This window comes from Vespa crabro, chromosome 18 (genome assembly GCF_910589235.1).
Source record: "Vespa crabro chromosome 18, iyVesCrab1.2, whole genome shotgun sequence".
In the NCBI taxonomy this organism is placed as follows: Eukaryota; Metazoa; Arthropoda; class Insecta; order Hymenoptera; family Vespidae; genus Vespa; species Vespa crabro.
The window spans coordinates 1,878,165-1,901,934 of record NC_060972.1 but is presented as its reverse complement, the minus strand read 5'-3'; the positions used below and the strand labels follow the sequence as shown (position 1 = coordinate 1,901,934).

The window sequence follows — 23,770 nt, the reverse complement described above, 5'->3', positions numbered from 1 at the left end:
AATACATATGTATCTCTTTCTTCGAGGTAAGATATTTTGACATCAATTCAGATAACTTTCCTTTTTTACGTTGTATTTAAAAAATTATAAAATATTAATTAATCCATATACATACCTGTGAACTCTACTCACTGATACGGATGTATGTTTCTTTAATGTAAGATGTTGCTGAACCAATTCAGCTAATTTACCTTGCTGCGCTAACATTGAAAGAAAAGTACAAATAAATTCATCATAATTATGCGTCCTTCGGCAATCATCAATCTGAAATATTATATAATGAATATTTTAATATTTTTATGATTGATAATAATTTTGAAATATTTATACACTAACTTTATATTTATTTCTTTTATCATTTTCATCTTTCAAACTAGTCTCACAAGTATTTATCTCATGTTCTAAATTTTTCAATAATGCTAAGAGATCCTTAGGAGCAAATGTATGCGGTTCAAAAAGTTCCGGATATTTCGAACATAATTTTGGATCAATTTTTTCAACTTTCTTTTCTTCCGTCACCGTATCGCCATTGCTGGTTTTTACACGAGCATGTGGTATTCTTACTTCTCCTGATAAACAGACTTTTTTATGTAAATGTCCACTGTCTGAAACCAGTCTCTTTCCGTTTATGTTAATGTTACCAAGTGAACGACCTAGCAATAAATTGATTTGTTTTTTTATTATTATTATTATTATTATTATTAATCGTTTTTAAAAAGCAATCATATTTTAATCAATCGTTTTCATTCGTATCAAATGTTTTATTTACTTAAACCTGCTTCGTTCTTTTCATCCCCAGCCACTCTGATAACGACGAATTTTTTAAAATCTTTTGTTGATGTTGGACTGCTCTGACCTGAATTCCAGCCCCAAGCTGTAAACAATTTTTTTAATTTTCTAGAAATTTAACTTTTAAAAAATAAAAAAGATATATATAATATATATATATATATATATAAAAAGAAAAATATAGAGAATATCAAACGATATCTTTTATCTGGTAAAAGAAAATTTACCTATGAGAGATTTCGTTTTAAGTACAATATTGCTTTTATTATACTTCTGATAAATATTGTAGTAAATTTTCAACTAATTCCAAATAACTGATATATATAAGGAAACTATAAACAGTTAAAATCAGAACGGTCGGATAACGGATAACTGTTCTTTGGAAGGTGTCAAAGAAAACATACTAACCACGTGGTAGAAATGTGTGAAGAGTATATAAACTAAAAGCACAAGACCCATGAATTGTAGTCTTACATGTAATTTTAACGAGAGTGGTGATAGTTTAACATGATATTCACAATCATTTTTTTCTACTTATTTTTTATCGTGATAAATTCTTCAAAATGTCCAGAATTCAAAAGACCTCATGATACAAATTGTGCTATGTTCTACAACTGTATTAATCTACCAATTGATGGTTTTGTATGGGTTCCATCAAGGTGCAGTGATAATTTGGTAAATTATCTTAATATCTACAAAATATATTTTTTGAAGTGGATTAGTTTTAGCATTTAAAAACTTTTTTTTATACTTCCTTTATGCATTCAAATATTATTATATGTTTAGGTATTTCAACCATATTTAAAAACATGTGTTCTTCCCAGTGATACTTGGTCATGTGATCATTTAAAAAATAGATCATTTTCTAAAACAATAAACTATGACAATTCTAACCAAATTGATGATCAAAATTATACACGAATAAATTCAAAGTTTCTTGTAAGTGCTAATGCATATAATACATATAATTCTAATGAAACCTCCACTTTGTCAAACAAATCATCATCCATGGATCTACATCCACCTATTAAAATTGAAAACACTATTATATACAAAAAAGATAGTAAATATAATAATAATAATAATAATCATAATCATAATATTATAAATCCAATGACAATCAATAAAAAAGAAGAAAATTACATATACAAGTACGTAAATAAAAAAAATCAAATGGCATTACCATTTATGAGCAAAAGTAAAAATCAGATGCAAGATCATTATGTCTGGATAAATCAATTAATTAATCGTTTAATAAATTACAAAGAACTCTTGTTATCTTTGGATCAATTAACATTACCATCAGTTGATTTCATGGAATATAATAAACCTGTTGAACCATCTGAATCACCTGAATATAATAAAAATATTCCAAATATATTACTGAAATATCTTATTCGAGAATATACGTTTCGAACTAATTACCATAATATTGTTGAAAGCACAATTAAATTCCAAAATTTCTCTGATATTGGAAAGCATAAGATATATAACAATGATATAAAATCTTCTATAGATAATATCATAGAAAAATGTAATAAAACCAGAGAAAAAATCGTACATAAGATAGATAATAATAATGTAAACACTGTTAATAGCATAATTATGATTACCGATAATTTTGGAAATAAAGAATATATGACAGTAGAAAAATATAAATCCATGGCTTATAAAATAAAATCAAATTCTATACATTTTATACCATGCATAAAGGAAATACGTTTTGCAAATAAAAGTGATTGCATCAAATATTATACATGTGAACCATTAGAAGCACATATAAAAGAATTTACTTGTCCAGATAATACAGCTTTTAATGAGTACACAAGAATTTGTGATATTCATAAATACAAAATATGCAAAGAAAATAAATCTGTATTTACTGAATTATCTTTAATAAATAATACAGAAACCAATAATTCTTTATCTAATAATGATATATATGATAAAGGAAAAATATGTAAAGAAATTGGAAAAGCGGTAGACCCTACTTCGGATAGATATTATTATATATGTTATTTCTCGACAAGAATACCAACAAATATTAAAGCAGTTCGTATGAGATGTCCAAATAATTTGAAATTTTGTAAATCAAAAAAATTATGCACTACAAGACAACTTTGTACGAATTAAATAAAGATATATGATAACTAGAATGTAATAAAATAATATCTTTAGAAATTTATTGTTAGTAAATACTTTTACTTGCCTTGAGTTGGTGAATTAAATGCAGATCCAATTTCAGAAGATGTATCAGTACTTGATGAACTGTGGGCTGGTGAAGTTTGGATTCGAAGTGGAGTAGCATAATCTAAAGCACACATCACTACCTTCTCCACGCTATAATAGATATATATATATATGTATTATCAATAAAGAATAATTATATTTTCAACTTGTAATCTTAGCAATTTATTTGCATCTGTAACACTAATGTTACTTAACCTCGACTCAATTTTAGTAGTACCGATATTTGAACTTGATTCTTCAATATCAACTGTAGTATCATTATTCCTTTCAATAGATGGAGTAGAAGATTCATCTCTTTCTGTTTTATTGGGTAATAAATTTTCTTCGTCTACCTTATTTTTTCTATCATATGATTTTTCTATTTTCTCAGCATCATTTGTTGTTTTCTCTGTTCCATTATCTTGATGGCTTAACTTTACAAGTTGCTGTAATGCTTCCAAAACTATTTGTCTATTGGTTTTCAACATGGTTAATTTATGTGAAATGGCTAAACGACGGTCAGGAACAACAGCCATTAAATTAAATCTTATATCCTGTAATTGTTCTCCTGTTGCCATACCTAAACGATCTGTTATAACTCTTCTAAATTGTTCTGTCCATTCTTCGTGTTCTTTCCATGGTCCATGATCCATAGGATAAGGTTTTAAACCATCCAATTCAAAGAGTCTACCATTTATTGGTACATAACTTACAAAATGAAATGCTTCACCAGTAAATCTACCAGTTGAAACTCCAGTATTTTTATCTTGGCGTCTTTTAGCTTGCGGCATTGCATGCGAATTGTGAGCACAAGCTAATTCTGGTGTATTACCTATTGCCCATCCTTTATTTTCTGGGCACATACCAGACGTATGCAATTTTAAACGCGATAAAGTTGTGCCCAAATGAATATTTGGACAATTCAATAAAACGGATAGTAATGCATGTGTTGCACAACTATTAGGGACAACCTATATATAAATATATTTATATAATAGTATATTTAACAATATTAACATTATTTGTTTAGATTATAGAGTTTATTTAATTATATTATTGCTAGATATACTATTTTTGTTTTCTCTTGTAATTAAATTTATAATAAATAAATTAAACCTGTTGTGCAAAAAATATGTTATTCACAATGTCTTCATCTTTCACAAAACTTTCGGTCTGTTCTACAACTTTACGTCTTGAACGTCTTTCTTCTATCCAACGAAATAAGAATATAAAGCCATAAACAGGTCCCTCCAAAGATTTTTGTAAGTCATATATCTCTTCAACTTGTACACCTTTAACACCAAAGTCTTCTAACAGAAGTGTAAACAATCCTAATAAGATATAAAAAAATTCGTCATAATTAATGTAGACAGTTTTTTAATGTAGACATATTAAATATATATAATAAATATATATTTATATTAATTTATTAAATACTTATTAAACATTCCAATCATTGTTTGTAGATACTAATATAAATACTATTTATAATTATTTATTCATATTAATTTATATTAACATTTAAATAGACTTAAACATCCAATCAAGCATTAATGTATGTGTTGAAGCATAGCATCTGATATCAAGTCACATATTAAAATGTACAATACATTTGATATATTTTATATCCTTCAATCAATAGTTGTTTAAGTGTTTTTAATCAATTCCTTGTTTTAAATTTTTAATTTTTCGATACAGAACATTAATTATATTTTATTTTCAAAATTATTGTCCAAGTCATTTCTTTTTTTCTTTTTTTGTTTACATGTCACATTAATTGCAAACACAAATATAAAAGGTACTAATTAATAATATCAATCTGTAATATCATATCAAATACAATTTGAATACAAAGAAACTTGATGTGTGTGTGTGTGTGTGTATGTGTCAATTATAAACATATAAAACTTTTAAATTGTTTTTTATTATGTTTATTAATAAATCATATATACCTGGATCACTTTCAAGTTCTAGCCAACCTTCTGTTAATCGATTAATATCAACAGGCATCCTGCATACAATTTTAAATATGTTTTACGTATTAAAATCGTACACTTTTATAATTTTAACCTTATAGTGTCAGTTAAAAGCACCATTTTACATCAAAACATGTATCACGTGATAATGTCACGTGATGATGGCAGACATTTCGAGAGAAATAGATAGACGTAATATTATTGTATAACCATCTTTATTATTATATTATATGGCTAGTATAATATAATACGTTTTATATACACTTCTTTCATATGAAAGTAGTTAAACGTACGACTTAAAAACATTTTCATTATATTATTTGTAAAAATATCTAAATTACCATAGCGACAGATATAATAATACAAAATACAAACAATCAAAATAAATACTAAAATCATTGTTAAAATATTTAAAAAAAAAAAAAAAAAAAAAGAAAAGAAAAAAAATTATTCTTATTATTATAAACTAATACTTATATGCATGCAAAAATAATATCATCCCATTTAAATAAAAAAAAAAAAGGATTAGTCCCATTATAAGTCTTCCATAAATTTTTATATGCAATAAAATTTTAGATGGAATAATTAATAGAACCTAATTCCAATTGCATTTTTATAAAATATTATACATTAAATTTTAAACGTTCGCTAAAGTTCAATTCTTCAACGAATTCTATTCAATCTTATTTATATATATATATATATATATTATGTGACGTTACTATCCGTACTATTGACTTTTGACCTCTCAGCGTTGACGCTACTGGATTGGCGAATGTAGTCTACCATCCACCAATACCATTGCCGCATAGAATAATGCGAATTTCTAAGGCTGTTAATCATCTTTGGTTCACGCCAATGAGTACAAACGTAATTCTGAAAATGGCGATTATGGAGAACACTGAAATTGCATTAAATAGATACGAAAATGAAATAAGCACATTTAAATATATAACATATTTTACATTTGTATCGCATTAGAGGCATATTAAAGATAATGAACTTTTCATTTTCGATATAATTAATTCGTTGTTTCATTCAAATTTATATTTTTATGTATGTTCAAATTATTACGTGATATACTTAATGGTTTGTTTGCTGAAATGATGAAAGATACAGAATTTATTAATATTCAAGAATCTTCTTTTACACCAAGTAGAAATGGCTTACTGACGAAATTCCACGCAACAATCTTGAATAATTTGATAATATTTCCACTGAAAATGACTTAACATTTCATATTAATAAAAAAAAAAAAATATATATATATATATATATGAATAAATAAATATATATTTCCCCTAAAATATTCTTTTACTTAACCACGTCCATTGATTGTATTCTTTTTAATTAAGAGGAATAACTGTAAATATTATAATCAATATATTTGAAAATATTCAAAAAATTCTGTTTAATAGAATAGGCAAATATATACCAAAATTTGGTTTTATATACAACTATGCACATGATATATGAGAAATATTGTACAAAAATAATTTCTACAATTTACTTTAACATTATTACGTATTAATTTACTCAAAATATAACTTTTACTCAAATGATTGTTCTTCTTCTGGACTTAATGCATGTTCGACGCTCTGTTGTGTTACAAAGACATTTTGCGTCTTATTTGTCATATTTGCTTGCTGAAAAATTATGTATTATAATATAAAAAATGTTTTCTGATTTAGAATATTATGTATAATATAATATATACACTATATATAATTACATACCTGTGTGACAGATGTATTTGTATGACTACTATTAGACATACACACAACAACCAATTTAGGCGCCACATTTTGCAAATGTGTTTTTTGTGAATTTACATTAGTTTGTGCAATTTTTACTTGTTGTTGTTGTGTCTGAGATTGCTGTTGTTGTATCGTACCACTATTTATATTTGATGCGGTAGGCGTTTGAGATCGAGATTGCAAGATAACAAATTTCTGACCTCCACCAGTTGTGGTTGTATTACCAGTTCTACTTGTACCAAGCATTATCGTTCGTCCTGCTTGTTGACCAGGGTTCGAATTTGACACTGAAACATTTTCTAATAAGAATAAGATAAAAACAAGTTATATTGTATTATAAATTATATAAAATATAAATCTGATATATATTCTCTTTCTGATAATATTTATTAATCTGATTTATTTTTTTAATAAAGGATAAACTGAAAATATTTGAAATTAAAAATTGAAAATTATAAATTGAAAAAATTAAGATATTTAAAATTAAGATAAAAGATCCATGTAACAATAACATTAATTACCTGTTTGTACAAGAGTCTTGGTAGTACAAGTAGGTCCCTGTTGCTGAGTTGTAGTTAATGTGGTAGTTGTAGCAGTTGATGCTAAAGCTGTTGGTTGTGTTCGAGCTTTAGCAACTGCTGCGCATAAAGCTGGTCCTATGTAACCATAATCCAATTTATATTCTTCAACATAATCTGGTGCTGTTCGTACCGTTTTTAAAACAGGTGCTACTGATTTCTGAAAATTGCCAATTCTTATTTTATACACAATCTTAAAAAAAAAAAAAAAAAACAACATTGAATATTTATATTATATTTTTTACTTTCTGAAAAAAATTATTCTTGGTAAAAGCATAATTTCTAATTACTTTTATTAATTTGCAAAAAAAGAAATAATGATTACACTTACAACGAGTAATGATTTTATATGGCCAGCACCATTTTTATCAATGCTAGATAATCCTGGGCCTTCAATACATGATTCAATGCGTTCAGAAATTGATTTCAATTTAGGTATAACTAATGCTTTTATCACCTCTGGACCTAATTCACATAATCCTTCGATTGCTCCATAGAGAGATGCTAGAGGTGTCTAAAAAAATTATCTTTATTAAAAAATTATCTTTAGAGATATTTATAGTATATATTTAATAAATTTATCTTACCTCTTTACATTTAGCTAAAGCTTGACTAAACATGCGAGTTACTCTAGTTTGTACATTATTTGTAGAAGTATTAAAGTTCTTGCATATTTGAGCCATGAGCCGAGAAGCAAAGTCTCGCAAAGCCCAATGATTATCAGCTTCTGGTCTCATACATAACTGACGTGAAACTATACAGGTAGCAACTGATGGTATTAGCTCGTGAAGCTGCAATTTTATTTTATTAATGGATTAATAAAAAACAAAAAAGGAAACAAAAAAAAAACTTTCATATAAATAAATCAAAACAAATATTACACATAATAAACTACATACATATTTTTCAAGATATAGACTTGGATTATCAAGGAGTGCTTTAACCATACGCATAAGGTAGATAAGTAGTGCAAGGTGATTTTGCACAACATTAACTCGTACACCCTCTGCAATAAACGTACACATACGTGCTAACATCTCATGTAAACCTGGATCTGCAGACAATGATTGTAATGCTTCTGCTCTCCGAGCTTCATCAGAGCCAACACAAGCTTCCGTTATTTCCTTATAATATAGTTGTTGTTCTACACTTAATTCGTGAGTTGCCAATTGTTTAACATGTACAGTTTCTACATTACGTAATTTTTGACTTTTGCCACCACCACCTGGTTTTCCAGCGCCTATATTTTGATTCTTGTTAGTTAATTTGCTCGTAGGATCAACGCTTTCTAATTTTTGAGCTTCTGTAAAGAAAAAATTATTTTTGTTAGCCTTGCTTATAATGATATAAGCATATAATAAGTATATATGTGATTGCAATACATTAATATATAACAAATTGATTACCTTTAGATACAGGAGGTGGATTTTCTGGTATTGTTGGTTGTACACCATCTATACAAAGCCAATGTGCACGTAAGGTAATTTCTAAAGGTAATTTGGGCCATGCTTGTCCACCAGACATAGAAACAACTTCATTAAGATCTATTTCTTTTTCTTCTACAAAATGCAATTCACGACCACCACCAGAAGCAAAACGAAATGGTATATGATCTTTAGCAAAAAATCCATACGTTGGTTCAATATTTTTTATTTTTAATGCATGATCTATATCATGAGTTGTCAAACGTTGACGCTTCCCATGTCTCATAAACTTTGCAGCGTCCTATAAAATTATAAGATAAGAATAATACAATTCAGTTGGCATATATATACATATATATAAGATGTTGCAAGTACAAAAGGCAAACTTAAGATTGGTAAATGTTTTTTTCGAGAAATCGATTTATCACCTATAAGAAACAAGCCAATAGAATTTTTATATTGAGTTTGTCTTTTCTTTCCATATAAAATAAAGTTGAAAAAATATTGGATAACTTTTATGAACAATAGATTTACAAAAACGTAGAACAAATTTCACTTGGTAATTATAATGGATCTTTGTTGAATTCATCCCATTTTTACTTGCAATGTCTCATTTATATTATCTATTATAATAATAGCATATAAAATTTGATATTGTTTACTACTAACTTGTATGATTTCCTTGAGTCTATAACTGACATCTTCAGCTAAATCCTTGGCCGCTTCATCTGGGAAGTTTCCTACTCCTATACTCTCAGCAATCACTTTTATTGATTCTTGAGATAATGTTGTCCCATACATAGATTCATTTTCACTCATTGTTGATATATTTTGATTGTTACATTCCATATGATATACAATATAAACAACTATCTGTTTTATATAAAAATGATTTGAAGTAAATTATAATTTTCTTATTTAGACTAAATATTATATGTAAATTATTATTTCTTATTAACAGATAAAAGAAAATTATTTAATGGGATATTTATTTACAACACAATATTTTTAAATGATTATATTAATATTTCTATATAATATTCAAAATTATAATAATAAATATTTACCATATACACATAAATATTTGATTTTTCTCTGATATTAATTGCATGAATGTGTGATATCAATGATTTATTCAATTAGTTAAATCAAATTGGATCACTTTTATACCCTTTTATTGACATATATATGATATTTTTCCATCTCTTACTTGTCGACGAATATCAAAATACATATTTACAAATATAATTAATACAAACTTGATAGTATCTTCTATTATAAGTTTCACTTAAAACAATCGTTCAAAATTAAAGAACGTAACGACATCAACGGCATCAGCCATTGCACTAAATTCAACGATATTTAATTGAACATGAAAAACATTTCGACGTTGTGTAGTAGCGATATATTGGTTATAAAGAATTCTCTAAAACAGTTAGGTCGTCAGCGCCGCCTAACGGGAATATGTATAAACATATGGCGCTTAATATGAAATTTATTCGTTTCATATATACAGTAGAAAGTGAAACTCTTCTAATCGATGGAACACAAAAGAAAAACAATATTATAAATATTTTATTTGAACGATACATAATTATAAAACAAAACAAAAAATTAATTTTTAACTACCTTTTTTAATATGAAGAAATTTTTGTATCGATCTAATATAAAAGCGAAAGCTATAATTTCAAAGAATTCGAAAAACAATATCGAAACTTTTACTAATAAAATTTACAAATTAATCCAATTGTTGCTCAATGACATTTTCTAAATTAATAAATATGAAATATTTAACAAATAAAAATTATATAAAAATTTTATACAGCTTATCGCTAAACGGAATTTATATTTTTCTAAAATTCTCATAAAATCGTCATATAATAAATATGAAAATTAATTAAAGTAAATAATAATTGAAAATCACCATGCCTCTTAATATGCATAAAATCTAAATATAATTAGTTCATAATTTTGTCGATAGTTGTCAACCCATGGAAATGTAATAATTAATTTAACATTTTAAGAATCTGAATCTTGTTCTTCTTTATCATCGCTCCATTCTTTACCAAGTTCTATCATAAAATTGTCATTTTTATTTCACACATATATATATATATATATATATATATGTTATATATTATACTATATAAATATATATATATGCATACATAAACGTATGTATTTATTCATTCAAATCTCAATTTGTAAATTGCTAAATTATTTTTGAACGATTATCGATAATAGATTAATCTCTTTTCTAAATCATTTCTTTCTTACATTCTTTCTTTCTCTACATTTTGATGACCGTGAAATCTATTTGTAATAAGTAAATATTACAAAGTGTTTTTCTGTTAAACTTTTTAAATAAAACTTATTATAATATTGACAATGATATAACAACAAGTTTTTTAGTTGCAGCATTTGTCTAATTATAATTATCATATATATATATATATATATATATATATAACATTAACAGATTTCTATTCCTTATATTTAAAAATGTACAAATTTTTCATTTTATAGGGTGATATAAGATGATTAAGATCAAATATTTGATTATTGCTGTTCTTATATCTGCATCTATTGTAGATGTTGCAATAGCAGATCCTAGAATAGAAGATTTGAGTAAACGAATATTAGATCACTCTGTACAAGGTATAAGTATACAAATGATATAAAAATCAATATAAATAGATGTAATAATTTTGTTTATATTTTTTATTATATTTCAGATACAATTATTAATCCAATTGAAAATGGTTGTAAATGTATACGATATGATTGTGGATGTTGCAAACATATAGAATTGGATACCATTAATATAAATGGATCGTGTTAGTAATAAATATTAATATTATTAATGCATATTAATAATATATTTATATTTTGATTATTACAAAATATTATTTTTAGTCTGCGGAAATGCAACTTATTTGGATCAAGAATATGGTTTTTCTATAACTGTGACTTATAATAATATTATTATAATCAATGAAACAGTATCAGGTAATCTTAGTGAAAATTTCTAATTGAATAAATACATTCTATATATACATAATGTATATTTAAATGTATACGTTTTTATAGCAAAAAATCCACCACCGATTTGCTACGCTTTTTTACATTTGTCAAAATTTCCAAAATTGCCAATATTGACAAATGAAATTTGTTTACGTCTTTATGACATAGATGTAAGCAAAGTAGATATTCATATATGTTTTGAAATAACAATAAAAGTATTACTAATAAAAGAAGTAGTAATACCACTAGGTTGCATTACTACAAAATTTAAATCGCCAAAGGAACTATATAAAGGACATCCTAATGTCCTAATGGTATAATTTTATATCAACGTTACATATTATAAGCTATAAATATTTGTATTGTGTCTGAAGTATATATTCTGAATATTTACATTTAATTCTGTTAATGTTAACATAATGTATATCTATTATTTTAATTGTATCAGTAATTAATAAATATATTCGTTACATTTATAATTCATGTATTTACTAATAATAAAAAAAGATTTCTTACAATAAAAATTTTTCTTCATATAAAAGCAAATAAAAAAGTAAATCGTAAATTATAAATTGAATAGATAATGTAATGTATTGTGAATATGTTGAATATGCGTAATATGTTGAATAGATAATGTATGTAATATATCTAGTTCAGCATTGCGATCAGAAGCTTTTTCCATTCGGCGGAGCAATCATTCTGTAAAAAAGAATAAGTGAATATCGTTGGTAAAAGAAATATCGTAAAAAATAATCAAATCATTATTCGCACACGTGCATGTTTATTAAAAACAAATATAGATATTACATTTGTGAGACACGCGAATGATTAATACTTAATATTAAGGATGCATGATTGAATTGCTCTCAGATAAGAAGAAAGTCACCGTGATCTTTCATTAATTCAAAAGTGCGATCAGAAGCCTTTTAAAGTCATCGCTGCAGTCGTTCTGTAAATGGAAACAAAGATTTTTGGGAAAAATTAAAGTTTTGCGTTAATATGAAAGCAATCGTGTGTGAAAATTTATACAAATCTTTCTTTTTTCATATACATATATTTGTGTGTGTGTGTTTATATATATATATATATATATATATATACACATACACACCACGCCGAATGTCATTCATACGCATGCATGTTCCAAAAATAAATTACAATTAGTATATTTTGTTAATTTACACACATGTATTAATGTTAATTAGATGTATTAATCCTCGTGTTACTACCATATATTTTTATTTATCGAAGCCCCTGTGATAGAAAGTCGGATAACGTAATGACTAAATGCTAATCGATATCTTCATAAAGTAATGCAAATTGAAAATACAAAATATTATTTTCTTCTTTTTTTTTTTTTTTTTTTTTCTTTTTTTATAGTAGCTCACAGCCTTTGTTTTGTAAAAAGGTTTCGATTAATCCTTTCTCTTGAAAGTTTCGTATACAATGTAATTTTAAAGTGCAGACTAGCATGATCTATAAATGCGATTTTCTGCACTTTATTCGAGGGACAAAGAAGAAGGGGAGGAAAAAAAGAAAAAGAAAAAAAAACGAAACGAATCAAAAAAAAAAAAATATTGGAACACGCACACACATACATAATCAAATCTTATTCACCCTCAATCATGAGAATCATATTGAGAAGAAACTAATTAACTTAAAATTTAGAAGAGATAATCATTACGTATCATCCATGGTATTAAAATACGATTTAAAAGCAAAAAGGAGATGTTGAACGATCAAAACGTTTTCATCCGAGTAGGGCAAGCAAGAGTCTCTTGTAGTCACCGGAAGTGTCATCCTGAAATTTATGGAAATTTATGGGAAGGTAGGAGATATATAGCGCAAGTGTGAGAGTTAAAAAAGAAAAAAGAAATAGTCTATGTAAATGATGTCAATGCAATGAACAAATAATATGCGGTTTTATATATATATATATATATATATATATATATATATATATATATATATATGCATATATATGTGTATATATATACATAGTTTAGTGAAAATGAAGATTATCAACATCATTTAAAAAAATTAATCAACTTACATCGATGTCACCTGCAAGCGATGTTCCATAAATTTTCTGATAATCCTCCTTGATGTCACCCAAATCAATTTCCGATCGTGCTACTATTATTCGTATTAACGTTGAATCAGTAGTACCAATTCCGTTCATAGCTTTGTATAGTCTTTCTGCGAAGTATGCGGTTTTGTCTCTGGCGCATTTTACTGGGAAGAAAAAAAAAAATCAGTCTACGAAGAAAATCTCTTTTTTTTTTTTTCTTCTTTTTGTTCGAATTCTACGTCGTATTCATCTGATTAATGGAAATATTTCTTTACCAACTGCTAGATAACCATCTTCGAGAGAGCCTGAAAATTCTTGTTTGATAGCTTCTTCCAATGAATGACCAGCCAGGCGTTCATATTCTTTGAAAATTTGTCTTAATTGTGGGAAACTTCTCGTGATCAATACAGAATTAAACGTACTCTCATCCGTTCCCCATTGTTCTTCACCAGCGGCTAAAAGTTTTTCAGCATCCTCCGTAGCGGCCGCAACGTCGACTTCCGAACTTTCATCTCTGTTTGCCTGAAATAACATTATCAAATTATATAAATTACAATCAATTATAATCAATTAATATCCTTTTAACTTACACATGACAACGAAACAAGGAGTCTCTTGAAATGACCGGAAGTATCGCTTTTGAGATCATCCTCCAAATCAGTATCGTACACTACATGTATATACATATATATATATATATATATACATATAAAATAGAAAAAAAAACAAATACTAATTAATTTTCTTCATTTCGCCAGTAACGTTATTTGATCTAAAAAAAAAAAAAAAAAAAAAAAGGTGGGGAATAAGAAAACTTACGCTCTTTATAAACGGCAGCTATAGTTTTAACCCCATAATTGCTTAAAGATGCTAGTACTTCGATGAGAGCACCTTCGTCCGTGCCCATTCCAGAAATTGCATCGTGCAATTCTCTTGCATAAAATTCTGGAAGTGGTGTCATCAAGGCGATAATAGCTTTTTCAAAATTACCGCCAAGCTCGGACTTCAATTCAGAGATAAGATCTTTCCCGTACATCGTTTTAAATTTTTCAGCGATTTCAAGACGCTGAACGATTCCACGATGGGCAAGTACATCGATAATGGCTTGTTCGTCAGTACCAAAGCCCTTCATTGCCGTTCGTAAAAGAGTCGCATCTTCCTCGGAATTAAAAGGATCAGCCGGGTAGACGGTTGGCGTGCACTATGAAAATGCGCGGGATATTTAAAAAAAAAAAAAATCAGAAAAGAAAAAAGTTCTTTCGTATAATTGAACTTTGTTCATTCGATACGTATGATAATAAAAATATGAATATTTAATATATATATATATATATATATATATATTATATATGCTGGTACATACCTGCACGTGATAATATTGACTGGGAGACATCTCTTCTCTTATCTCTAAAAAATAAAAGAGAGAATAAAAAAAACAGGAATATTAAACAATGTTCTTATAGTATTATTACCTTATGCGCAATAATAATCATTCAACAGAACGAATATTAACTATGGCGAAAGTTTCAATTATCTAAATAATCTGATTGATTTCATTCATAAACTTGATTACTTAAGTCACTTTTCTAAATATTTTATTTCCTTTGAAAATATATAAAAAAGATTCATATATATATATATGTATATATGTATATGTAAATTGGGCTTTTATCAAATTACTATCTACTATTATCAAATTATTTTAATTACATATCATTTAACGATCTAAGAATGTATAAACTCTCGTCTTTCAATGTAACACGAAACACCGGACATTATCGATCGACGGATATCATCCTATTCCTCGTAATTACGAGGGCGAGGAGGTAAAATGTGTGTCAGCAGGTTTCACAGTAACACGCAAGGTCATCGATCTTTAATAAAATAATTGAATTAAAGTATAAGTAAAAAAAAAAAAAAATGTGTGAGAAAGACGAAAAAAACGATAATACAAAATAAACATCGAAACAATGATTGATTATTCTTTTAACAAAACATTGACGCGTATCTTTTAAAAAATAAGATGCGACAATAATTTTATAACCTCATCGATTAATATTCGAATATTATACGTGGTACGATTGAAACGTAGTCCGCCATTTTGGTTCTTTTTCATCGAAGAGAATTATATTGTTGTACTTTGCCCATCGTTCGCGCGAGGGAAAAGAGAAAAAGTAACGAAAAATAGAACAAAAAAAAAAAAAAAAAGAAAGAGAAAAGAAACAAGAAAAAGAAACTTCCTTCGTATTACGACTTTTGGATTTGAAAATAAATAGAACGAATTATTATTCTCTGGGTGTGGCTTCCTTTACCTTCTTCTTTCGCAGTTAGAAGACGCAATCTTTTCCAAACACCGTTACCGGTACCAACTCGTCGCACGAACTGTCGGTTGCTATGTGTACTTCATACGGTATAATGAAACACTGGACCAACTGTGAAGAGTGGGGGAGGATAGCAAGAAGAAGAGGAGAAAGAGGAGGAGGAGGATGAGGAGGAGGAGAAGGAGGAGAAGTAGGAAGAGAATAAGCGGTAGTGGAGAGAAAAGGAAAGGAAAGGAATGGAAAGGAATTCAGAGAAGCTGACAGATTCGTCAGGCTATTCAATGACAAATACAAAATGTATTATTTAATCGTGTTGGTATGTATGTTTTCTCTATTGAACAATTATGTTCATATGACATGTTAGTTTCATATGAGATTCTAAGAAGTCAAGTTGAGTTTGAATTGTTCAAAATTATCATTAGCTTGATCTCTTTTTTTTTTTTTTTCAAAGTTACTTTTAAAGTGTGACTCATATTGATAGAGTACTATATAATGTAATATTATTGTTTGTAAATAGAGAAACTATCTATAATTCAAGTCTCTTAAATTGATAAACATTGACACCATAGTATATAAAATAATAACTAACATAATAAATAATAAACGTTCTATTGGTTGCAATGAAAACAAGTTCTAATGTAGTATATTAATATATTACGTATTGAATAAAATTAATTGTATGATAGAGGTATTGATAACAATACATTAATGTATACATATATATATATATATATATATATATATAGTGTCTAAAATAATAAGTAACAAATGTTCTGTTACAAATTGTTAATCTTTTTATTTATTACGTTGTTGTAATAAAAACAAACTCTAAAATAGAATTGTTGATACGATGATATTGCATAATTGATATAGATATTTTTTGCAGATATTTCTTATCTATATTTGATCAGAATTATCGTTGATCTAATTGCCATAAAAATTATTATCGGAATTTTTAAAGATGATGGTAATAGAAAAAAAGATTTGAAAGAACAATTAAAAAAGTGTAATAAAAAATTGAAATGTATCAATCAAATAAATAATAATTTATTAACGTTAAAGAGATTTCTTATCATTTCTAAAGTTATATTTAAAATATGATATTTATCTGTCAATGGTATAATGGCATCATTGTTTAAAAATAGAAAACTCATTAATAATGTATATAACTAAGTCACGACCGTTTAAAAAATGAATTATATAATAAAGTATTGATAAACATTGGAATTAAAATATATAGCGTAATAAGTAATAAACGTATTAATTGTAAATTTCTACTTTATTCTTTTTCTTTTCTTTTTTTTTTTCTTTTTTTTTTCTTTTTTTTTTCTTCTTTTCATCTATCGCAACGTTATATACGACGTAATAAACGAACAAATTATATCAGTAAACAATAAATCAGATAATTAATAATAAAAGTATTATCGTAGAACGTTACTCATTTTTATCCATCAGCACGTTGTTATATGCACGATGATAAACGAGTATCTTCAAAACACATTATATCGTTATCGAATAGAACTAATGGAAAATTATAAATATATATTTTATTTATATTCGAAACATTCGCCATTGTCATCGATCGAATTCTCTCGCGATAACGATTTATTTTCAATATTTTGTGTAATAAAAAAGCCATGAGATAAAGAATTAATTCGTAAAATTAATAGAAAAATTAGTGATAATTAAAAAAAAAAAAAAAAAATAACTTCTTGTGCGTTCACCTTTAGTGACTTTCCGGGGTAATCGATAAATCGAAGATCTTAGAACGAAAATTAGATTTTGAAGTTAACCGTACGAACGATCATCGACGATGAACCGGCATAGCCTGCAAGCACGAAACCGAGAGACTGAAATCTCGTTGGACATGTTACGTGTGTGACGAAGGATAAAAATGGAAGAGGAAAAGAGATAAGAATATGAAAGGTGGGATCGTCGACGACGATTACTACGATGTAACTTTGGTCGATGACGCAGGAGGGCCATGTTTTAAGATAGACAGAGAAAGAGAAAGAGAAAGAAAGAGAGAGAGAGAGGAAGAGAAAGAGAGAGAGGGAGAGAGAGAGAGAAAGAGAGAGAAAGAAAGAGAGAGAGAGAGAGAGAGAAGAAAGAGAATGTAAGAGTAAAGAGGATAGAAGAGAGAACGTATCGGCGCATTGGCAAATTCGCCAAACCGGCGCCAATTGGAAACTGCAAGAAAATAAGGACAAGGAGATTGGATGATTCATCGTACTATAGTAAACGAAGAAGAGAGAGAGAGAGAGAGGGAGAATAGTTATATGTGACGTATCATTCCGTTAAGAGAATTGCATTAACTAGTTTCTTTCTTTCTTATCGACTAATACTTTGTCTACATTTTAACTACGATTTTAATATAAAAGAATATATGTGTATGTGTATATATTTGAGTACATAAATGAATATATCCTTTTGTTCTTTGATAAATTAATTTTAACTTTTTAATAAGAATTTTCTCTACGGTGATATTATCCCTAGGATTAGCTAAACCAATAAGGCTCTTTTTTTAAATAATATCTTTTTGGTTGGATTTATACATTATTTAATAAATCAATTGTTTTATTTTTATTAATAAAATCATTGTTATATTTTTGTCTATCGAGCTTTCATAAAAAAAAAAAAAAAGAAGAAGAAGAAGAAAGAAACAGTTATATAACAAATAAAACAAAATAGTGTTCTGCAAATTTTAAGAGTGAAATGCAACAATAAAATAATAAGAAATAATATTAATTTATAACGTTTAATATTGTGTGTGTGTGCGCGCGTGCATGTGTGTGTGTGTGTGTATGCAGTGTGTGCGTATATACGTGTGATCTTTTTTGCAATTCTCGTTCATTCAAAACAATTTTTTTGAATGAACTATCTTTGATGCATTTAATACACACTTCTGTGGAAATGAATCAGGGAAAACACGCATATGTACGCCCCTATATATATATATATAGGTATAAACATCCAGGATATGTGTTTCAACCTACAATCACAAGTGACGTGACCTGTTATTTCTTTGATATGAATAATAAAATACAATTCGTAATATGAAGATGACGTATTTGAATATAAATATGAAAAAAAAATTCTAAGCATTCTTAGAAATTAATATATATATACATATATATTTAGATCGATCATTAGTCAATAATTTATGCACGACTCATTGAGAATAGAATCATCGTTATCTATGACGCAATGTTTATGACGTGATAATTCGTAGCACGTAAGATACGTAAAATATATACACAGTATGAAATCATACGTAACAAGATATACGTATGATTCATTATAAAGAATTATTTTATTTACTTATCTTAATTCCTTTTACAATGATTAACGTTTCGCGTTTCTCTATTTCAAAACGTATAAATATATAAGAAGGAAGCTATCGGTATAATTAATATTCTTACGTAAGTACATTTAATTAAAAATATATTGAATAATTAGAAATATTAATAATACAATAAAAAATTATTTCGTTCCTATAATATCCTTTTGAAATTTCTTTAACAATTTCGTAATGTAAAAATGACTTTATCGACAATAGCGCCATTATTAGTAAAACGTCAAAAATTAAAAGCTACAAACAAGATATGAAATTTAAATATTTTACGTTATTTATAATTTATATGAATATAATATATTTTTGAATAATAACATTATTATGTATTTGTACTTTATCGAAAGAGATATTCATCAATTTAAAATGAATATTAACGATATATTTCGTTTATTATTATCGATTGTAAAGGATTAATAAAATAATTCGATAAAAAATTAAACTACCAGAGAGAGCGCAAATCGCAGTGACTTCAATCGTATATACAGTATTGATCAATACATTAGAGTAGTTCACGGATGTTGATTATATGTCGTGTTAGACATAAAAATCTGTTAGCAGATAAAAATGTAGATAATTTTGAAGTTTAATATTATTTTATTAAAGGCAGTTCCTTCTCTACATCTCTCTTTTTCTCTTTCTCGTTTTTTCACTATTTATAATTTTGTTTAAATAGAAATTCTTAATCTTCTAAGAAGTTAGAAAAAAAAAGGAGTGAAAATAAGAAATTGTTTATTCCATAATGATTTTTTTCAAGACTGCTTTATTTTTTGGACTTCTAATACTCGTAAGTGCTGGACGAGAATATCAAAAGAAAGACATAATTGCCCTCAGAGAAGAAGTGCGATCTATGTTTGATCATGCATATTCTAGTTATTTAACTTATGCATACCCTTATGACGAATTGAGATCACTTAGTTGCGATGGTTTTGATACATGGGGTAGTTTTTCATTAACGTTGATCGACGCTTTAGATACCTTAGCTGTTATGGGAAATTTTTCAGAATTTCGTCGTGTAGCTGAGATAATAAGTGATAGGGAAAATTTTGAAGCTAATATTAATGTATCTGTTTTTGAAACAAACATACGAGTGGTTGGTGGACTTTTGAGTGCTCATTTATTGTCACGCAAAGCTGGTGTACCTTTAGAACCAGGATGGCCATGTAATGGTCCTTTGTTACGTCTTGCTGAAGATATGGCTAAAAGATTACTTCCTGCCTTTGATACACCAACAGGAATGCCATATGGAACTGTTAATTTGAAATATGGAGTTCCTGAAGGAGAAACAAGCATTACATGTACAGCAGGCATAGGCACCTTTCTATTGGAATTTGGAACACTTTCTCGCTTAACTGGTGATCCTCTTTATGAAGAAGTTGCTATGAATGCTTTAAAAGCATTAAATCATTATAAATCTAATATTGGATTAGTTGGTAATCATATTGACGTTTTGACTGGTCATTGGACTGCTCAGGATTCTGGAATTGGTGCAGGAATTGATTCATATTTTGAATATTTAGCAAAAGGCACGCTATTGTTCCAGGATCCATGGTTAGCTGCAATGTTTCATGAACACAAAGCTGCTATTGAAAAATATATTCGCAGAGAGGATTGGCATTTATGGGTTTCTATGACAAAAGGTCAAGTGACCTTACCAGTGTTTCAATCTTTAGATGCTTATTGGCCTGGTATATTAAGTCTGTTTGGAGAAATTGCGGATGCCATGAAATCTTTACATAATTATCATCGTGTTTGGAAACAATTTGGCTTTACTCCAGAATTTTATAATATTCCCCAAGGTGAAGCTGGAACAAATCGAGAAAGTTATCCATTAAGACCAGAACTCATAGAATCTGTGATGTATTTATATAGAGCAACTGGAGACCCATATCTAATTCAAGTAGGAGTTGATATACTTAGAAGTTTACAACATAGTGCCAAAACTAAATGTGGTTATGCAACCATTAATGATGTACGTGATCATCGAAAAGCAGATAGGATGGAATCTTTTTTTCTTGCTGAAACAACAAAATATCTTTATCTTCTTTTTGATCCAGACAATTTCATTCATAACAATGGACAACAAGGGGATGTAATTAAAACACAATGGGGTCATTGTATTGTTGATTCTGGTGGATATGTTTTTAATACAGAAGCACATCCCATTGATCCTGGTGCACTATATTGTTGTCGCAGGATACAAAATATGTTACCGGATAAAATAACTTCAGATAAATTTTTTACAAAATATGATTTAAAAGAAGAATACAATACAAAAGATACAATTCATAAAGATGATAATATAAATAAAAATGAGACAAATAATTTTGTTGAAATAATAAAATTATCACAATTGAGACATAAACCTACCAATGAAGTAAAAGATAAAAAGTATGAAAATGTTGAAACATTATTTATGCAAGAATTTCTTTCTGAAAATGTTTCAAAAAGTGAAGATGAAACTAATAAAAATAAAACCCTTCATTCTGATTCCGCAAAGATGCAAGTTATAGCAGAACCAAATGTAATTTATAAAGCTGACGATAGTGAAACTACAGATACTTTTGAGACATCTATTACTTCAAATGACCAATATGATTCTGCAACAGTTCAGAATAATTCAAAACTATCTAAGAAAGCAATTAGCAATCAAATTACAAGATTTGAACCACAAATTATGTTAGAAAATATTAGAAAAAAAAATATGTATCCAACAAATACTACAGCAAGATTGATGTATCAGACTTTGTCCTGTCAGTCGCAATCATTCCTACAACGAATATCTATTATAGGAGAATTCTTTTAATATTTATTTAAAAAATTTTACTTGTATAATTTTTAGTTTTTTTATTCTATTCGTTCAGTAAATCTTTCTTTAATTTTATTGTTAGTTTAATCGTATTAAAAAAATATTTAAAAAAAAAAAAAAAAAAAAAAAAGAAAAAAAAATCATTTTTGAAGATGTATATATATATATATATCTGTTGTATAGTAGTTCTTAATCTGGATTCTAATGACTATAAGATAATAATTGTTATTTGAAATATAAAGAATATATTGCAATATTGTAATGTAAAAAATTTCATTGATCAATGTAGAATAGAGGCTAAATATTTTCATTGTATTTGTAAAGAAATTCATTATTGACTTTATCTGTGATAAGACAATTTTTTATATAGAAATATTGATAAAGTCATTAATGAGTATAATTATAATTAAAATTATTTAACAGAATTGACGAATTCGTACGCAGATATACGAATTGAAAAAGTATTTCAAATTGAATATTTATAAGCTTTTGAATAGATGCTTTTTTGTTATAATTATTTTCATCAGGCGTTTATTTTTGCGAAAATTTATTTATCGTTTATATTTTGTTTCGTAACTAATCAACACAGAATTCTGATTAATAATATCATAAATCAATATTATTTAAAAATTTTACACTAATTTTTGACTATAGAGTATCGTAAGCATGTTGACCCGTACTAATATACATATGAAATTACAAACTTCATTAATGAAGAGAATTAACACATTAATGACAGGTATAAATTATAAATAGTTTCAGGAATACATTAGCAATTTTATGGAGTATATTTTGATTGATGATAATAAATGATATTTATATCAAGAATATATGTAATATCCGTAGGCAATATGAGAGCAACAAAAAGTTCGGAAGTAAAGAAAGAAGAATCGGAACGTATGAAACAATTTCATGAGAAACTTAAATTAGAACCGATACCACGTATGTAAAAATATATATAATTTAAATTTATTGAAACATTAATATGTCCTAAATATAAATATTAATTTATTGTAAGTTTTTATATATTATTTATATAAATAGGTGTACAACCAGGTGAACGTTTCATTGATTTGGTTTTGACGGAAACTGATCCTGAAACTGGAGAATTAATCACAGATTGCGAAAAGGAACCAACCAAATGGGGTGATTGGCAAATTGGTGGAAGGGTGAGCGATTTTTGAGCACAAAATACTTTTATATCCTTCTTTCATTCAAAGATATAAATGTATATCCAAAGTACAAGAAAAAATAACAATCTCAGTTCAACGTTAACTTACAAAATTCATATCAATGTATATCTTATTTGATAAGTAAATAATAGTACTTATTTTTTTTTGTTCTAAATACACAACTACAAGTTATATTTTTTATGGTGTTACGGTTGTCAATGCTAGGTGAAATGATATACATTAGATTTTCATTTTTTAATTTATTAAT

The 23,770-nt window shown here is 27.1% G+C and overlaps 5 protein-coding genes across 20 annotated transcripts in view; 2 read left to right on the top strand and 3 right to left on the bottom strand.

The window, feature by feature from the left end:
* Positions 1–5,213, bottom strand: part of LOC124430488 (ubiquitin carboxyl-terminal hydrolase calypso) — a 5,593-nt gene extending 380 nt beyond the window's left edge. The window contains exons 1-7 of one of the 2 annotated variants that reach the window (XM_046977145.1): positions 4,971–5,213; positions 4,135–4,349; positions 3,235–3,989; positions 2,999–3,129; positions 776–874; positions 337–653; positions 116–264 (exon numbers count right to left, since the gene is read on the bottom strand). In XM_046977145.1, coding sequence (XP_046833101.1) covers positions 116–264; positions 337–653; positions 776–874; positions 2,999–3,129; positions 3,235–3,989; positions 4,135–4,349; positions 4,971–5,028 — 1,724 coding nt within the window. In that variant the 5' untranslated portion in view covers positions 5,029–5,213. Of the gene's footprint in view, positions 1–115; positions 265–336; positions 654–769; positions 875–2,998; positions 3,130–3,234; positions 3,990–4,134; positions 4,350–4,970 lie in introns of both variants that reach the window. The other variant, XM_046977144.1, reaches the window with a different exon arrangement.
* A 1,177-nt stretch (positions 5,214–6,390) lies between these two features.
* Positions 6,391–10,164, bottom strand: LOC124430487 (transcription initiation factor TFIID subunit 6-like). 2 transcript variants are annotated; one of them, XM_046977142.1, is made up of 9 exons: positions 9,821–10,164; positions 9,423–9,626; positions 8,736–9,054; positions 8,229–8,632; positions 7,917–8,120; positions 7,661–7,843; positions 7,273–7,489; positions 6,731–7,050; positions 6,391–6,640 (listed from the first exon to the last, which is right to left on the bottom strand). In XM_046977142.1, the coding sequence occupies exons 1-9, from the start codon at positions 9,821–9,823 to the stop codon at positions 6,545–6,547; spliced, it is 1,950 nt and encodes a 649-aa protein (XP_046833098.1). In that variant the 5' UTR covers positions 9,824–10,164; the 3' UTR covers positions 6,391–6,544. The 2 variants fall into 2 exon arrangements, with proteins under 2 accessions (XP_046833098.1, XP_046833099.1); XM_046977143.1 differs by having other exon boundaries at positions 6,731–7,038.
* Positions 10,165–10,787: 623 nt separating this feature from the next.
* LOC124430508 lies at positions 10,788–13,368 on the top strand. 2 transcript variants are annotated; one of them, XM_046977196.1, is made up of 5 exons: positions 10,788–10,927; positions 11,280–11,411; positions 11,489–11,590; positions 11,670–11,762; positions 11,844–13,368. In XM_046977196.1, exons 2-5 carry the CDS (start codon positions 11,291–11,293, stop codon positions 12,095–12,097), a joined length of 570 nt encoding a protein of 189 aa, XP_046833152.1. In that variant the 5' UTR covers positions 10,788–10,927; positions 11,280–11,290; the 3' UTR covers positions 12,098–13,368. The 2 variants fall into 2 exon arrangements, with proteins under 2 accessions (XP_046833152.1, XP_046833153.1); XM_046977197.1 differs by lacking the exon at positions 10,788–10,927 and adding an exon at positions 11,062–11,079.
* On the bottom strand, positions 12,245–18,122 carry LOC124430507 (annexin B9-like). 11 transcript variants are annotated; one of them, XR_006943783.1, is made up of 9 exons: positions 17,894–18,121; positions 16,161–16,443; positions 15,212–15,255; positions 14,668–15,049; positions 14,439–14,518; positions 14,124–14,370; positions 13,831–14,012; positions 12,585–12,726; positions 12,245–12,476 (listed from the first exon to the last, which is right to left on the bottom strand). XR_006943783.1 is itself a non-coding variant. In XM_046977194.1 (9 exons), exons 3-8 carry the CDS (start codon positions 15,239–15,241, stop codon positions 12,676–12,678), a joined length of 972 nt encoding a protein of 323 aa, XP_046833150.1. In that variant the 5' UTR covers positions 15,242–15,255; positions 16,161–16,443; positions 17,894–18,122; the 3' UTR covers positions 12,245–12,476; positions 12,664–12,675. The 11 variants fall into 11 exon arrangements, 6 of the variants coding, with proteins under 6 accessions (XP_046833150.1, XP_046833147.1, XP_046833146.1 ...); XR_006943781.1 differs by lacking the exon at positions 12,585–12,726 and adding an exon at positions 13,395–13,578 and having other exon boundaries at positions 17,894–18,120; XR_006943782.1 differs by lacking the exon at positions 12,585–12,726 and adding an exon at positions 13,462–13,578 and having other exon boundaries at positions 17,894–18,120.
* Positions 18,123–19,887: 1,765 nt separating this feature from the next.
* LOC124430505 (ER degradation-enhancing alpha-mannosidase-like protein 2) overlaps positions 19,888–23,770 on the top strand; it is a 14,117-nt gene continuing 10,234 nt past the window's right edge. For all 3 annotated transcript variants that reach the window (XM_046977186.1, XM_046977185.1, XM_046977184.1), the window contains exons 1-2: positions 19,888–23,272; positions 23,375–23,499. In XM_046977186.1, the coding sequence (XP_046833142.1) occupies positions 20,264–22,327 (2,064 nt within the window). In that variant the 5' untranslated portion in view covers positions 19,888–20,263 and the 3' untranslated portion in view covers positions 22,328–23,272; positions 23,375–23,499. The remainder of the gene's footprint in view (positions 23,273–23,374; positions 23,500–23,770) is intronic.

What these genes read in the sequence shown, in the direction of transcription:
- LOC124430487 (XM_046977142.1), bottom strand. An exon ending in CTTTAGCTAAATGTAAAGAG is followed by an intron (nt 7,844 to 7,916) that starts GTAAGATAAATT and finishes TAATTTTTTTAG; the next exon opens with ACACCTCTAGCATCTCTCTA. An exon ending in CAAATACATCTGTCACACAG is followed by an intron (nt 6,641 to 6,730) that starts GTATGTAATTAT and finishes ATAATTTTTCAG; the next exon opens with CAAGCAAATATGACAAATAA.
- LOC124430508 (XM_046977196.1), top strand. Translation starts at nt 11,291, where the DNA reads ATGATTAAGATCAAATATTTGATTATTGCTGTTCTTATATCTGCATCT. An exon ending in ATTAGATCACTCTGTACAAG is followed by an intron (nt 11,412 to 11,488) that starts GTATAAGTATAC and finishes ATTATATTTCAG; the next exon opens with ATACAATTATTAATCCAATT. An exon ending in CATTAATATAAATGGATCGT is followed by an intron (nt 11,591 to 11,669) that starts GTTAGTAATAAA and finishes TATTATTTTTAG; the next exon opens with TCTGCGGAAATGCAACTTAT.
- LOC124430507 (XM_046977194.1), bottom strand. Translation starts at nt 15,241, where the DNA reads ATGTCTCCCAGTCAATATTATCACGTGCAG. An exon ending in TCCTTGTTTCGTTGTCATGT is followed by an intron (nt 14,371 to 14,438) that starts GTAAGTTAAAAG and finishes ATGTTATTTCAG; the next exon opens with GCAAACAGAGATGAAAGTTC. An exon ending in CGCTTGCAGGTGACATCGAT is followed by an intron (nt 12,727 to 13,830) that starts GTAAGTTGATTA and finishes TTCCATTTACAG; the next exon opens with AACGACTGCAGCGATGACTT.